This window comes from Pyxicephalus adspersus, chromosome 6 (assembly GCF_032062135.1).
Source record: "Pyxicephalus adspersus chromosome 6, UCB_Pads_2.0, whole genome shotgun sequence".
Classification (NCBI taxonomy): Eukaryota; Metazoa; Chordata; class Amphibia; order Anura; family Pyxicephalidae; genus Pyxicephalus; species Pyxicephalus adspersus.
Genome location: NC_092863.1, coordinates 21,498,141 through 21,513,729, shown reverse-complemented (window position 1 = coordinate 21,513,729; position 15,589 = coordinate 21,498,141). Strand labels below are relative to the sequence as shown.

Genomic DNA, 15,589 nt, shown 5'->3' with positions numbered 1-15,589 from the left:
AAAAAAAAGTGTGAAGTCCCCTCTATTCTGTCCTAAGCTCAGAGCCTCCCATGATACCTACATCACACATGTCAGGAGGCTCTTGGCTACTGCTTCAGCACATGCCCCATTTCGGGTATTCGTAGAAGGGGCATTTTCCTACATTGAGGCAAAAGAGATGCAACACAATATTTGATCTTTATTGTTATGTCATAAAATTCTGGTTAATTTCTTTCCTGCTTCCCCTTATGAACACAAGTCTAAAAGTGGACATTCTCACCTCGATAGTGCTCCATGCGTGTGTGGTGAGTGATGCCTTGTGAGCGAAAGCTTAAGCTCAGGATATAACGGGGATCAGAGCTGTCTCTCACTAGAAATGAGCCATCAGGTTTCCCCTTCAGCTTCATCTCTGCATCTTCCCAGTTCATGGGTCCCCAATACCAGCCGCACTGCAGGGATAGCGAAATAGTTATACCTGACATTTATTGCAAAAAAGAATGTTAAAAGTTGTCCAGAAACACACTTTACCTTCTCTAGCTCTCTTAAACTAGCAGCAAAGCTACTTGAATCCTGCTGAATGATGGGGCACTGCAAGGGCTGCACAAGAGAAACAGGGAGACACTCAGGTGGCCGAAGGGGTACCACCTGTGGTAGTGGTTCTGAAATGGAGAAAAAAAAAAGACATTCTTGATCACCACTATTAAACTTGCCACATTTTTGTGCCCTATTTTTTTGCAGACATTCTGATATATTTGATTGTCTGGTGCATAGCTTTTGCACAGCCTACTTCCCTTTCCAACCTCCCTAAATCATGAGGCCCTGGGTCTTCTAGTAACTCTGGTTCAGCAAAAAAAAAAAAAAAAAAAAGTAGATATCAGCTAGGTATTTTCTAAACAGAATGTCTTTATTGATGTCTTCATATAGAGTACTCCTATACTCCTTATCAGCACTCTTGTAACAGTAATAATCTTGTGTTCAAAACAATTTGTATTCACAACAATATGTTTTTGAGATGAAACAAATTATATTATGCAGCTTTGCCTTCTGGCCAAACATATCACAAGTAGGTTGGTTTAAAAGCATATGGAGGTTATAAAACCACTAACAAAAGCTGGAAAGCAGGGTCATTGGCTAATGTTCTGATAAACATGCATACAGATAATTATACAATATGACCCCCTGTGGTGGTGTCACATGGAGAGAAAGGGTCCTTCACCAGTGAATGATGATTGAATTTTCACTATATGATTGTTCCCAACCAGCTGAAAAGATATAAAAAACTTGTTTATGTTACAAAAAAATAAGGAATATGTTGTTTACAACAAAAGTTTTATACAGACCCTTCCAACAATTTAAAATATCGCAGGTAAAAACAAACCAAAACCAAAAAAAACAAGAGTTTGAAAATGCTTACTTGCACCATATTTCCAATTTTATATACTGTACTTTTGTTTTAATAACTTGGAACATGCTTCTGAACTATCTAGCACTATACCCCATGCCTCTCTATTATTATTATTATTATTATTATTATTATTATTATTATTAATAAACAGGATTTATATAGCGCCAACATATTACGCAGCGCTGTACATTAAATAGGGATCCCACCCCTTACCTTTCTATAAAAACTTTTATGTAAGAGCTAGAGAATGAGCAAACGAAAATACATAACAGATCTCAGGTTGCTGACCAACCATACTTTTACTGTTGTTTACTAAATGGTTTACTATAGTTAAAACAATATAGCTGATCATAGTGCTAATTTGCTTTAACATAATACTCACAAATAATTTAAATGCTGAGCAGCTAAGAGTTGTGCATGCGTGGGTCTAGCTAACGGCTGCTACTTTGGCCTGCTCCATGCTGCTTGGGTAAAACGCCCAGGGTATAATGCAAAAGCAAGCATCTGGACAGCCAAAAGACTTATAACAGTTGTTAACCCCTCTCGCAATATTCCCAAATGTGGCTCGGGGTGAAATTTCTTTACATAAAGTGGTAACCCCGAGCCACACTTCTGGTAGAATTGAGGAGATACCTGGTCCTCATGAGCCCGCAGCATCCTCCAGTGATGCTGGCCCGGCATCTGCCTCCCCTGACCTTGCATTCATGGCATGTGTTTGTTGGGGACACAAGGAACAATACCCATACCTCCAGAGAGGTTAAAGCACAGGAAAAATAAACATTACGTCAGTGCATAAAAAAATAATATAAAGGTTCATAGTTTGTACATTGAAACTGCTCATTTAAAAGCGCACTCAAAACCAATTTTTTAAACTTGCCTACCCGTCCTCTTCTGTCTCCTAAAAGCCTCACTACTCACCCACCATTCCATATCCCCTTTCTATTGTATGCTGCTTCCCCACCTCTTAGATTGTAAGTTCTTTCAGGCAGGGTCCTCTCCTCCTCCTATATAACAGTCTGTGTCTGTCTGTCATTTGCAGCCCCTATTTAATGTACAGTGATGTTTAGTATGTTGATGTTATATAAATACTGTTTATTATTTTTTTTATTATTATTATTATTATTATTATTATTAACAATATTAATCCCTAGTAGAGAAACACAGATTTATGGCAGGTTGAAAACACATCCCAGAGAAACAGCAATAACATTCTTATCCCATGGCGTAGCTATAGCATTTCTGATTAGTGTCCATATGAATGGCCCTATTACTGTCCCTCCATATTCTCCAGATTCCATACAGCTAACATATTGCCATGATCCCACAAATTGCTGTCATTCATACCATGTATTATGGAACTTAAGATGGACACCCATCCCATAAACCACGTTGAACTCGGGCAGTCTCCTGAACTACTGCCAGACAGTTCTACAGAGGGCTTTAGATGCAGAGGCCACACACATACTGACAACTTTACATGCAAACTTTGCAACCTAGACTTCACACAATGCATTTGCAGAGCAACATGTAAACAATATATTTTTTGCTTTTCCCCCCAATTACCATATCAGTCTTGTTAGTAATCTCGGGTGGGCAGTTAATATAGGGACTTCCTTATTTAGGGGATATTTGCGTTATATGTGTAAAATTAATCTTAGCCTCACACATCGATCCTTTTCAGTTTCCCTTCTTTATGTCCATATTTTGTAGCTGCAATTGTCCTTACACCTTTATTTCCAGCCTTTAGGTAATAGACTTCTTATGTTACACATGTCCTCTTGGATAGGAATCCCATTGTAGGAAGCCAGCTAGGCAGGTCTCAGTAATTTTCTCATGCTGTGAATTTTTAGTTACCTCGTGTTGCTTTTTCCTTTTTTGGGGGGTATGTTATAAGGGTTATATGAAACCTTCCCTTGCTGGTTTTCCAAGTAATGACAATTACCTAATTGGTTGGGGACTGTTATGTGTTTGCATTGAAAGGCTTTGCTGCAATTGATGTAGTTGTGCAAGCCTGAACAAAGGCCACTTCCCAACATTCCTCTGGTCTGGCATGTGGCAATATTGTTCCTAACTAAATTCTTATGAAATTTTTGGTCCTGCTTGCTGATAAATTGTTTATTCCACATTGACTACAAGATTTTTCTACATTTCATTTCCTCTATACATCCGTTTGCTCTCCTGAGTGGTAGACACTGCCAACTTCCCTTCTCTGAGTGACTGCCCTTTTGTTGGTGCTCACTTATAGAGTCTCCTAATGTGATATGTTATCCCACAGTTTTCTCCTCCCCCCTTTTGTGTTGACTCATTTTCATTCTTTTTTCAGTCCTTTGTTTTATTCTTTTCTGTTTAACTCCTTTTTATTTTTTTAGGAATATATTTTTATTAGAGGCAAGATACATTTTTACAATACAGAAAGCCATAACAATACACATACAAAATGTAAAAATTTCTTCATATGCATTAAATGAACAGATATAAGCCAACAAGATACATTAATAAATAACATCCAATGATATATAAATTTCATCCGTGTAGGCCTCCAAAACCTCTTCATCTTAGTCCTTGAATTTTTTCTTATTTTTTAAGATCAGCCAAAAAAAAATTTATTAAACTGTACAATACAACAATTCAAAACAATGGGACAAATCAAAATCTAAGAACAAAAGTTTTCTTTCCCATTCTAATCCTAAATATATATCCTGCCTCTACCAAGAAATACAAATTACCCATTAACCAGTGTATAAGTGTCAACTTAAACTAAAACTCTTAAAGCCCGACGGTCATACCAGACCGTATAGAGAAAGAGTTCGATAACATCATGTAATCGGGGTGGCGAGAACGTGTATCGTAAATATAACATCCAAGTAGCAAAAAATGTTTGTGGGTGTCAAGATGTTGGGTAGCTTCAGTTTTATCTATCAACATTAAAGATTGTAAATAATTAATGACTTGTGTGACTGTTGGGGAATGAGGTTCAACCCAGCATTTCAAAATACATTTTTTTGCTGCCAGCAAACAAAGATGTTCAAACTTAGACACACTTGCTGTGGTTGACTGGGAAAACATTTCATGAAATAATTCCAAGTGTGGCAATAATTGATAAGTATTGCCACTAATAATATTATTAAATCTAAAAACTGACTGCCAAAAATTACCTTTAACTGGACAGTCCCACAACAAATGTTCTAATGATGCCAAGGGGAAGCACATTTAGGACAAGATTTTAGTCTTTGTGCAACAAAACTTTTATTAAATTTTAAATGTTAATGCACCACACCACAATTCACTAATTATATATTTTTTAGAGGAGGCCCTACTAGATTCTAACAATTCCAATGTATCTGAATAAGAACAGTATAATAATTCAGCCCATCTAGCCTAAAATTTTAAAGAAGCTTTATTATCTAGTAAAATATCTATTAATAGTGGATAATTACAAACAGTCGAATGTTTAGACTCTGGCGTGCCCAGAATTTGTACTAGTGTAGAAGATAAAGGCAATTTAGGCACTAGACCTAGCTGTGTAAAAAAGGCATTTTATTCTGCAGATAATATAAAAAGTGATGAGAAGAAAGAGCAAACATGATAAAAAGAATATCAAAGGTCAACAGACAATTTGTTTCGTCCAATAAATTGCCCAGGTACAGAAAACCCAGTCTTTCCCAAAATTTGTATACCCTATGTAGCGTACCCTGAGGAAAGCCAGACGTGGATCGTATAGGCGTCTTAGTAGTTGAACATTAACAAAGTTTTCTAGTTTCACGCCAGGCTAATAAAGTATCTCGTAATAACATATTAGTACGTATAGCACGTGGTATATTAACAGGGCATATTGAGCAATCCTAATAAAGACTACGGCTTTACTGACAAAGATTCTAATTTCACCACTGTAAAAAAAGAGGTAGTGTGCCACCAATCCTTCACATAACGTAATAAACATGCCAAATTACACTTACGTATATCTGGAAAATTTACACCAAGATTTGTTTGGAACATGTTAATTTAGACCTAGCAATTCTAGGAGTTTTACCTTGCCATACAAAATTAGTAAAAGCAGAATGGAGCTTCTGAACATCTGAGTGGCTAAACAAAAATGGTAGGGTCTGCATAGGATAAAGCAATTGTGCAAAACTAATCATCTTCAGGTGACATCTCCCCATAAGGGTCGAGGAGTAGATTTTTCCAACTGCTGAATTCAGATACAATTTTTGTTTGTAAGCAGGGAATAGTTTAATTTGTACATGTCTGGAACATTACAAGAAACTTGAACTACTAAATAAGTAAAAGTGTGTTTGTTCATTTTGAGACCCAGTTGCTACACCACCATATTTAATCCTAATGATAGCGATGATTGTAAACATAACAGCTCGCTTTCATTAAAATTTATACAAAACCCCAAAAATAACATTATGTCATTCGCAAACATTGCCAATCTCACTTGTTTATCTTGTATGTTAAGCCCTTTAAACACATTAGGATTATAAAAAGATCTTGCTAATAGCTCTACAGCTAAATTAAATAAGAGTGGCAATAGCGGACACCCCTGACGCTTCCCTCTACCTAAGTATTGCTTGGCCTATAGAGACTTTGCCTCAGCCCCTGCGAATCTCTGCGGTGGATGGAACCATCTTATCCTGTGGACTGATTTGTTTCATCATGAGATCTTAACTTACCTTGTTCTTCCGCAGGCCTCATCTGCAGTCATCCTTGGCCTCCCATGGCTTCAACTACACTCTCCGGTAATTGACTGATCTTCTCCTGACATAGTGGTCTGGGTCCCATCCTGTAACTCCCAGTGTTTATTCAAGGTCAAACCTCTCAAGTTGCTTGCTCTTTCCACATCGGATGTTGCTGTTTTCATTCCTACACAGTACATGGACTTCCAGGATGTGTTCTCCAAACGTAAGGAGGAACAACTTCCCCCACAATGGTCCTATGACTGTGCCATTGACCTCATACCGAATTCTACACCTCCCAGAGGTCAGGTAGACGCCCTCAGTCTCCCTGAGACAAGGGCCATGAGCGAGTACATTAAGGAGAAAAAAACTGAAAAGGGACTTATACGCAAGACTTCTTCCCTGCTGGCGCAGGGTTGTATTTTTTCAAAAGAAAGATGGATCTCTCCGCCCCTGTATTGACTATCGTGGTCTGAATGCTATCACAATTAAGAACCACTACCCACTGCTGCTCATCCCTGAGCTTTTTGACTGGCTCCGAGGGGCCCAGGTCTTCACCAAATTGAACCTCCGAGGTGCCTAGAACCTAATCCGGATCAAGGAAGGGGACGATTAGAAAACACCATTTAACACCAGAGAGGGGCATTATGAATACCTAGTGATGCCCTTCGGTCTCTGTATTGCCCTGGCTGTTTTCCAAAACTTTGTTAACAATGTTTTTTGTAACCTGTTATACATTTTCATTGTTGTTTATCTGGACGACATTTTGATCTTCTCCCCTGACTTGTCGCTGGGCGTGCCCGTTTCCAAGCTATATCAATTCCGTCCAATCCGCTGGCCAATCAAAAGATGAGCCTTTTGATCAGCCCTGGCTATTTAGCTGGCTCTCAGACTGCACTTTGTGTTCATGCAACAAGTCCTGTTTCTTTTGTGCCTCCATTGTGCCGAGCCCTTAATTCTGTGAACTAGTTCCTGTACACCTGCTGCTTAATCCAGTGTTTCCTGTGTCCAGCTTCTGTGTTAACCCCTCCTTGTCCAGTCTGTTGGTTCCCAGCCAACTTCCCTGTGCTGTTCCTGTGTTCCTGTCTGCCTGTGGATATCCCTGCTTCTCCTGTGCCTCCTGCTGTTTCCAGCATCTCCAGTGTTCCCTGTTCCCACAGTGGCCCCTGTGTCATTGCTGTCTGTCTCCTGAATCCTTGGCTATTGAACCCTGGCGTGTTACCTGACCTCTCTTGCTTGCTGCCTGTCTCGACCCTGGCTTTCCTTGACTATCCTCCTGCCTGCTCATTTGGTACCGTGCTTGCCCATCTTGGTGTGCCCTAGGACCGCATCCTGGCCATAAGCAGCAGCATAAAGCATAACATCCTCACCATCAGTGGTTCTGGAGAAAACCTGGTTACGGCTTAGACTCTTTGCCTTGGCCCTTCTCAGGGCTCACACCACCATCATACGTCCCCTTAGTGGTCCTGTCTCTCCGTGCGTGACAATTACATAATTAAGTAATTTAGTACATAATTCAGTACAGGAGTGACTTGTTCAGCCCGAATTTTATAAAATACAGATGGTAAACCATCAGATTCGGGTGCTTTAGTTTTTGCAGGCCGTTTAATGGCTGACTCAATTTCTTCTGTTGTAATAGGGGAATTGAGATGACATAAATCTTCTTCTGATAAATTCTGAAAACTTATGCAATCGAAGAAAATAAAAAATTTCTTCTGAAGAGTCACTTCCTTTTGATGTATAAAGAGAGGCATAATAGGTGGAAAAAGTAGTAGCTTTATTGTGAGGTACAGAACCATTAACATCTCGAATACTCATGATGCATGGGAGGCTCGATAACCTTTGGCTAAATTTGCAAGTAAACATCCGGATTTGTTACCACATCTGAAAAATTCTACAGAACGATAATATCAAATGATGGTATCATATTGATTCAGCCAAAAATCACAGGACCTTTTAGTTTTAAGCCAAAAGTCTCTATCAGCCACCGAAAGATTCCTTATAAGCCAGATAAGCTTGGAAAGCTTGAGCACTTCCATATATTTATTAAGGGTGTTTCTCTTTTGAGAAGAAACATAAACTATTATCCTCCCCCTCAATACTGCCTTAGCGTTATCCAAATATAATTGGGGTGTGGATAAATGAATGGTATTATGATATTCAAAATCTTGCCACCAATACTTGAGATGTTTTTGAAATGCCTCATCTTTTCCTAAAAAAGCTGGAAAACGCCTGTGAAAATCAGACTGATGCAGATGACCTTCAAACAAAGACAATGAAACTGGAGAATGATGGGGCAGTGCAGTGGTGAAGTCTCAGCCTGTTTTTTACTTAAAACATCAGCAAAGCCCCAGTATGGTCTTGTTAAGCTAGGCTGAGGTGAAGCAGCAGCAGAAAAGATTTGCTGGACAGGAAGTAGCCTGGGAAGACATTCCTGAAAACAGGTGGCGTTCTATGAGAGTATGTCTCAGGTGCTCTATTCAATGATGGGGACAAGTCTACGCAGCCGTCGCAACCCTAACATAACAAGATGGATGATTTTGGGAATCACCAAAAAGGAAATAATCTCAGTGTACAGAGCCCCAAGTTTCATGGTGAGTGGCACGGTGGTATGCTGGATGCAGTCCGGTAGTGCCGTAACCACAGAGACCACCAAAGGCTTATATAGGGGCCCCACAGGGATGTTGTGCTCAGAGCCTAGTTGTTGGCTGATGAAGATTCCAGCAGCACCAAAAGTGCAGAGTCCAAAAGGGCTTGGGTCCAAAAATGATGTCTGTCAGATGAGATCCAGACAGGAAAAGTTATTTTGGATGGTGGAGAGGTAGTAGGCCTAGGGAGCCCTCTCCTCATTTCCCTAGGCACTGGCATTTGGGGCCCTCAAGGGACAAATGAGTTTGTAGTGGCTCTCCCCAGGACAATACAAACAGAGGGTCTGATGCCTGCCACGGGCCCGCTCTTCAGGGGTAAGTCGAGCATGGTCCACTTGCATATGCTCTTCTGTAGGGAGAAGAGGTCTTTGAAAGGTGGAAGCCAATTTAAAAGCTCGCCGGACTTACTGGGTTTCCCGCGCTCGCTCCTGGAAGCTAGTATCAATAAAAATGCAAAGAGACACCGGGTCATCCAGAGTAGGGGGAAGGTCACGACCAGGAAACACATCTTTAATATGGCCAGAGAGCCCCTGCCAAAAAAGTGCTACCAGGGCGTCATTGTTCTAATTCAATTCGGACGCCAAAGTTCGGAACTTCACCGCATATTGGCCTACCGAGAGGGAGGCTTGACATAGGCCCAATATTTCTGAGGCCGCAGAAAAGGCCCAGCCTGGTTTATCAAAGACCTTGCGGAAGGTCTGTAGAAAGGCATCGAAGTCCCCTCTGTGGGGAAGTTCCAGGGCTGCAATTCCAGCTGTATTTGGAATTGGTTCTATAATGGCAACTGCTATGCATCAATTCCAATTGGTCACTCAACGAAACTTAAAGAAGAATATTAAAATATTCAAATGCTTTGCTATCATGAACATGACCATGGATACACAAAGTACCCATGTTTCATCTGCTTGTGGGATAGTAAAGCAAATCAGGATCACTTGAGAAAAGTGACAAGGCCTTCAATGGAAAACATGAAAAATTGCAGCAAACATCACACGAGCCAATAGTTTGCAAAGAAAAAATCATTCTCTCTCCACTACACATAAAGTTGGGATTAATGAAGCAACTTGTTAGAGCTCTGAACAAAGACGGTGATTGCTTCAAATACATTTGTAGATTCTTCTCTGGATTGAGTACTGAAAAATTAAAAGCAGGAATCATGGATGGGCTTCAGATTCAGAAACCGATAAATTATTCAAATTTCACAAGTTACATGACTGATACTAAAGGTTCGGCCTGGCACAGCTATGTCATGGTTGTCCAGATCTTCTGGGGTAACCGTAAAGCACAAAATGAAGAAGAACTGGTACAAAACTTGCTCTTAAACTTTAAAAATGTGGGTGCTACTATGAGCATAAAGGTTAACTATCTCCATAGCCATTTGCAAAAATTTCCAGAAAACCTTGGCGATTTTAGCGAGAGACAAGGGGAGAGGTTGCATCAAGATATAGGTATAGAAGATATAGGTGATAGAAGAAAGGTATCAGGGCAGATGGGATAGACACATGATGGCAGACTTCTGCTGGAGCCTCCAACGTGATTGTCTTGATCATCAGCATGAAAGGAAATCATACAAACTAAGTTTTCCAATGACTTCTTTGTGATTAGTTCTGTAAATATATACTAATTATAGAATATATTGACATTAGGTATTTCAAAAATGTAACTTTGTAAACGTAGGCAATCTAGTTTAGTTTTCATGTTTCATTAGTTTTCTATAAGGTTATTATTGAGGTCATTATTTCAAAAACTAGAGACAATCTAGCAAAACCAATACCATATTTGGGATCTGTGCATCAAACATAACATAAAATGACTTTATTCTGTTTGGCAAGAAAATGTTTATTGACCAGTTTAATCACTGCAACATCTCAAAGCACCCATTCCACTGCAGCATTCAAATACATATGACAGCTTGAAAGGAAATAAAAAGTCCCCTTCAAATAGTTTACCTATGTACTGAAAACCACTCACAGTATTTAAGTGCATACTTAATATTTGGTTTACAGCTCAATGGTAGCGTTAGTCACTTAACTTAAACAATACAAAATTATGTCCCACCCTTTCTCACACAAACTTTCTGAGGAGTTTAAACACAGAACTGTGACAATGGATTGGATGCTTAGTGATAATAAGATTAGTGACTGGCATAAAATTTTCCAATAAATATAACAATTTTAACTGTGTGGATTGCAGAAACCTACACAATATGCCTGTGTCTAGCCCACCCATTTCCCCTCAAGACACTCGGGGCCTAGATCCTAAATAAAGAGCCGCAAATCTGCAGCAACACATATTATTTACAGCCTTATGCATGTTCTTTGATCCCTTTCCTGGGTGGAATTGATAAAAAAATACATTGATATATACTTCTAATATTCATACACATATTGCACATCCAAGTAAAAGATGTAATAGCATCAGTTCAGAAAAAAAAAAAATATTGAGATGGATAAAGGATTACCCCTCTCAGTACTTAGTAGAACCACCTTTAGCTTTAAATACAACCTTAGGTCTTAATCAAAATAGACAGTGACTGCACTGCAATTTTCAAGTCATTACACAGAACATTTTTTAAACATAAAAAATCACCAATAATTGGCACAGAACCTTGAGTTACAAAACCTACAAAAGCTCACAGCAATTCACATGTCCATACCCTTTACCTAGAATAAAACTATTGTCCTTCTCTGAATAGTATCATTTTTACAAAGTTCCTAAGAACAGATACTGAAAAAATAATAGCTAAAACAAGGCAAAAAACGAGAGAAAGGGGAATGGATAAAAAAAGTGGAGGCTATAAACAGAAGGGGGGAAGGAAAAAAAAGGAGGGGAGAGCCAGAAAAAAGTTACAGAATTGTGATATTGATTGAACACTGAAAGTAGTCATACAATATTCTTAAATCTTCTGTAGCATCTGTCATTCCACTTAATCTACAATCTGCTCCCAACTAAACCAAAAAAACAAACATTTATACTATAAAAAAAGACCTTCAATAATCTTGATTAGCTCTTTAAAGCCATAGCTGAACTGGGGAAGGGGGACCTATTCTTCTTCTATCAGTAAACCCTAAAAAAGTAACTGACCTGGCATTGTTCCAAAATGGTTTCAGAAATGAGCAATAGCAAAATATATGTAACATTGTTCACACTTCCCCAATACATCTCCAGCATTTACTGGTAACTGTTAAAAAATATTGATGCAGCAAGACACAATTTTTAAGTTCAGCTCCAAAAATGACCCCCGCTGAAGGCCTTGTGAGTCAGCAGAACATTTGTGCTTGATGGACTGGAGTGATGGCTGCTTTAGAAGCCTATAAAAAATGTACAGTGTTAGAGAGCAGAAAAAAATCTATGGCCTGGGGTAAAATAATTTTACCAACAATAATGTTGTAAGAAATTTTGGGCTGTGCTGGTTTTATGGGCAGACAGTTTAGGAAAACCTAAGACAGACTAGCCTAGGAAAGGATACAATGACAAGGATTAGGTGCAAAGGTTGTGATTAGTGTGTCATGCTTGAGAAGACGTTTGGTCTAGAAGGCACCGCGGCTTGCACAGAAATGGTTTGAGCCCTGAGAAGGGCCAAGGCGCAGAATCTAAGCAGTAACCAGGTCTTCTCTTGGGTCTCTAGTGGTGACGATGTTGTGCTGCTGGTTACTGTCAGGTTGCAGGTACTTGGGGTGATGCGCTGTACCAAATCACTAGGTGGAATAACTGTCAGACACACGGGAACAAAGGATACACAGGAAGTAACAGGTGGAACAGCACAAGGGAACAGGCAGGGAAACAGCATACTGGGCAATAGGTGGTTATCACAGACCTGGACAGGGAAAGCACTGAATTAAACAGCAGGTGTAGAGGAAATGCTCAGAAGAGCTAGGGGGCTCATCACTAGTGGAGACACATTGCACGAACGCCAAGTGGGGTGTCTGAGATAGCTAAATATCCAGGGATGAAAAAAAAGCTATATCCAGATTGGCCAGCAGGATGGACAAAACTGTTAAAACTTGGGAGACCAGGCGTGCCCAGGGTCAGAACTGCTTGCATGTGCAGGAGAAAGGAGCCTGCGCTTAGTGCTTAGTGAGGAAGGAGGTAAGTGTGACATAAATAAAAATTTGGCACAGTAATGTCAAGTCGGCTCAATGAATGAGTGCGATTTGATGCTGGGAAAAACAAAATACTTGAGCCAAAAATGCAGCAGGACACTGCTAAAGGACTGTTTCATTACTTTGTTTTTTGTACATGGAATGACCACATCAGTCTATAATCCTAACCGGTGCTGTCACTTTCTAGTAAATTCAAAGTTGTCTGGATACCTATTATGTTCAGGATAGTATGTATAGAACACAACAGGGATTCCAGAGTGGAAATGAATAATCAGCTAATAGCTATCTGAAAGAGGAGATTATGCAAAAAGCTTGGCGACAAGGTCCTGTGGATTTTGATGGTGCAAGCATACAATTATTGCCCAATGTTTCAGAGCAGACCTCACGTATGCGCCGTACCCTTCGCCCACTGCTGGAGTTAATAGATACTGCAGGGGTGTCTTATAGATGGAGGCACCCTTTTCATACTGATAACGAAAGGTGGAGAGACATTCGCCTACACCACCATGCGCAGCTCCCAGCGTTGTTCTCCATGTTAAGGGTTGATCCCATTGCCTTTCCAAACTGGCTGGATTTCTCCACAGAAGAAGCAGCTCCTCTGAGGAACCACAGAAGGGACATTGTTGCATTGTCTTGATGATATTGTTTTTCTGGGTATTATAGTCTTGCTGAGTAAGCTGGTATCTGACTGCCTCCAGGTGGGTAAAGCCTACCGCTACAATACCAAGTGCTGGTTTGAATATGTATTTTATTCATTAATATCCTATACTATCCTTACGCTGTTGGTTGATTTGAATAGCTTGTGTTGAATGACCCAAATGCACTCAATATTTCTGGTTTGAGCAGAGATGATTAATATGCAAAGTTGATATATTAGTTATATGCTGGTTGACAATTTTTGAGTTCAGTTTCATTTGGGTGATAACCATCTGCTTTTCCCCTACCAAGAAGCATTATTCCTTTACCATGCTGCTTTTTTGATCCTGTTATTTAGCTCTATTAGGCCTACTGTCTATGGGGGCATTCGTTTGCCCCCTAGTGGAGAAAGACTATGGTTAAGATGGTATTCTTGCTCTGGAGATGTACTATTTTCCCCCTGGTCACATACCACTTTTACCCGGTTCATGAACTACTGGAAGGTATTGATAGCTGCAGTGGTGATTTTACCATAACTGGGCTGAGCAACCATAGATATTTTGCTGTGTTATGCCACAATTGACCAGACAGATTACTGTGACAGCAGATACTTAATACAGGAGATACTGAACAGGCCTGCTCGACCAGTCCAATTTTATCCTCTAGCTATGCCAGTCTGGTTCTTTATTTGCCTTACTGTTTATTTGTGCACTGTACTCTGAGCAGTTGATGCTTCATACCTTCATGGTTAAATGCTATCAGAATTGTCAATGTATCTAATATGTACGATCGTGGATTGACTTTATGGTATAGGCTGGACAGTGCCAGGGGGGTGGCAATGTCAGGCGGGATTGACCAAGGCGGCAGGGAGCTTTGCTCTGTTTCATACCCGAATGTTTCATACTGCCTGCCACCGCTTAGTGTACCATCTGGCCATAATCTATCTTGCACTGCGGCAGCACATGGTTTTTGTGTGCCTGGATGTCTTAATGTTATACTACTCAGGGTAATGTGTTTTACCTGATTTGGTTATTCCCTCCTTATTGTTAATTATACTGGGTAGTCAATGTCTATCTTTGTATATGCCAAACTACTCTTTGCTGTGGATTCCAGTGTGTTGTTAATTTCTAACTAGACACGGTGCAGGTGAGTGGAAACATGCCTACATCGAGTTCCACTTTCCCCCACTAGTTCGCTCCCTTTCCTGGTGAAACAGGAGCTAGACATCTACTTAAGTTAGTTTTATTAGGTGGACTCCGGCTTCACAGCTGGAGTATAGTGCCAATTCCCCCCCCCCCCCCACACCTACCTACCTTGTCCCCAGTGGAACAGCAAGTTGAGACTGGTTCCACTCTAGTGGTAATATGTTGTTAAAAATCTCATCCATCAATTCTAAAGGCCCTTATTCCCCAACTAAACGCTCTGTGGTCCTAAATGCTCTTAACCGCCTGAAATGTCACATAGGGTTTGTGCAGGAAACGCACTTTTAACTGCCGTTTCCAGACAGCATACCATGGATCATCACCTTATTCCAAATGTAAAGGAATCAGCATCTAACTTGACAAATCCCTTCCATGGTCATTGACTGCTCTAAAGGTGGACCCTGAGGGATGCTATCTTCTAGTCAAAGGGAAGATTCACTCCCAACTTTTCACCCTGGTTAACCTGTACCTTCCTAACACCAATCAAGTATCCAATTTAGAAGAGTTCCTGCATGTTGCTAATATGTTTGCAGAGGGCACCTTGATAGTGGGAGGGGACTTAAATTTGACTCTAGACCTGGTCCTTGATGTATCAAGAGGGGCATTCCACCCCCCATACTCGGTTGTATGGCGCCTGAAGAGTCTTTTGCATCTTCACCAACTTACTGATATTTGGAGAATACAGCACCCCAATAACCGAGACTATACTTTCTACTCCCCAGTTCACAAAACCTACTCACGTAAAGACTTTTTCTTGGTCAAACATGATACTATCCCTCTTGTGCAGAGTTCAGAAATAGGTAATATTATTATTATTATTTTTAAACATGATTTATATAGCTCCAACATATTAGCCAGCGCTGTACATTAAATAGGGGTTGCAAATGACAGACTAATACAGACAGTGATACAGGAGGAGAGGACCCTGCCTGGAAGAGCT

At 40.2% G+C, this 15,589-nt stretch overlaps 1 protein-coding gene across 5 annotated transcripts in view; it reads right to left on the bottom strand.

Annotated features, from left to right (window-relative positions):
• SOCS7 (suppressor of cytokine signaling 7) overlaps positions 1 to 15,589 on the bottom strand; it is a 190,073-nt gene that overhangs the window by 104,370 nt on the left and 70,114 nt on the right. For all 5 annotated transcript variants that reach the window (XR_011921318.1, XM_072414920.1, XM_072414919.1 and 2 more), the window contains 2 exons: positions 508 to 638; positions 260 to 428 (listed from right to left, as the gene is read on the bottom strand). Coding sequence is in view for 4 of the 5 variants with exons in the window: in XM_072414920.1 (XP_072271021.1) it covers positions 260 to 428; positions 508 to 638 (300 nt within the window). In the remaining variant the exon portion in view is untranslated. The remainder of the gene's footprint in view (positions 1 to 259; positions 429 to 507; positions 639 to 15,589) is intronic.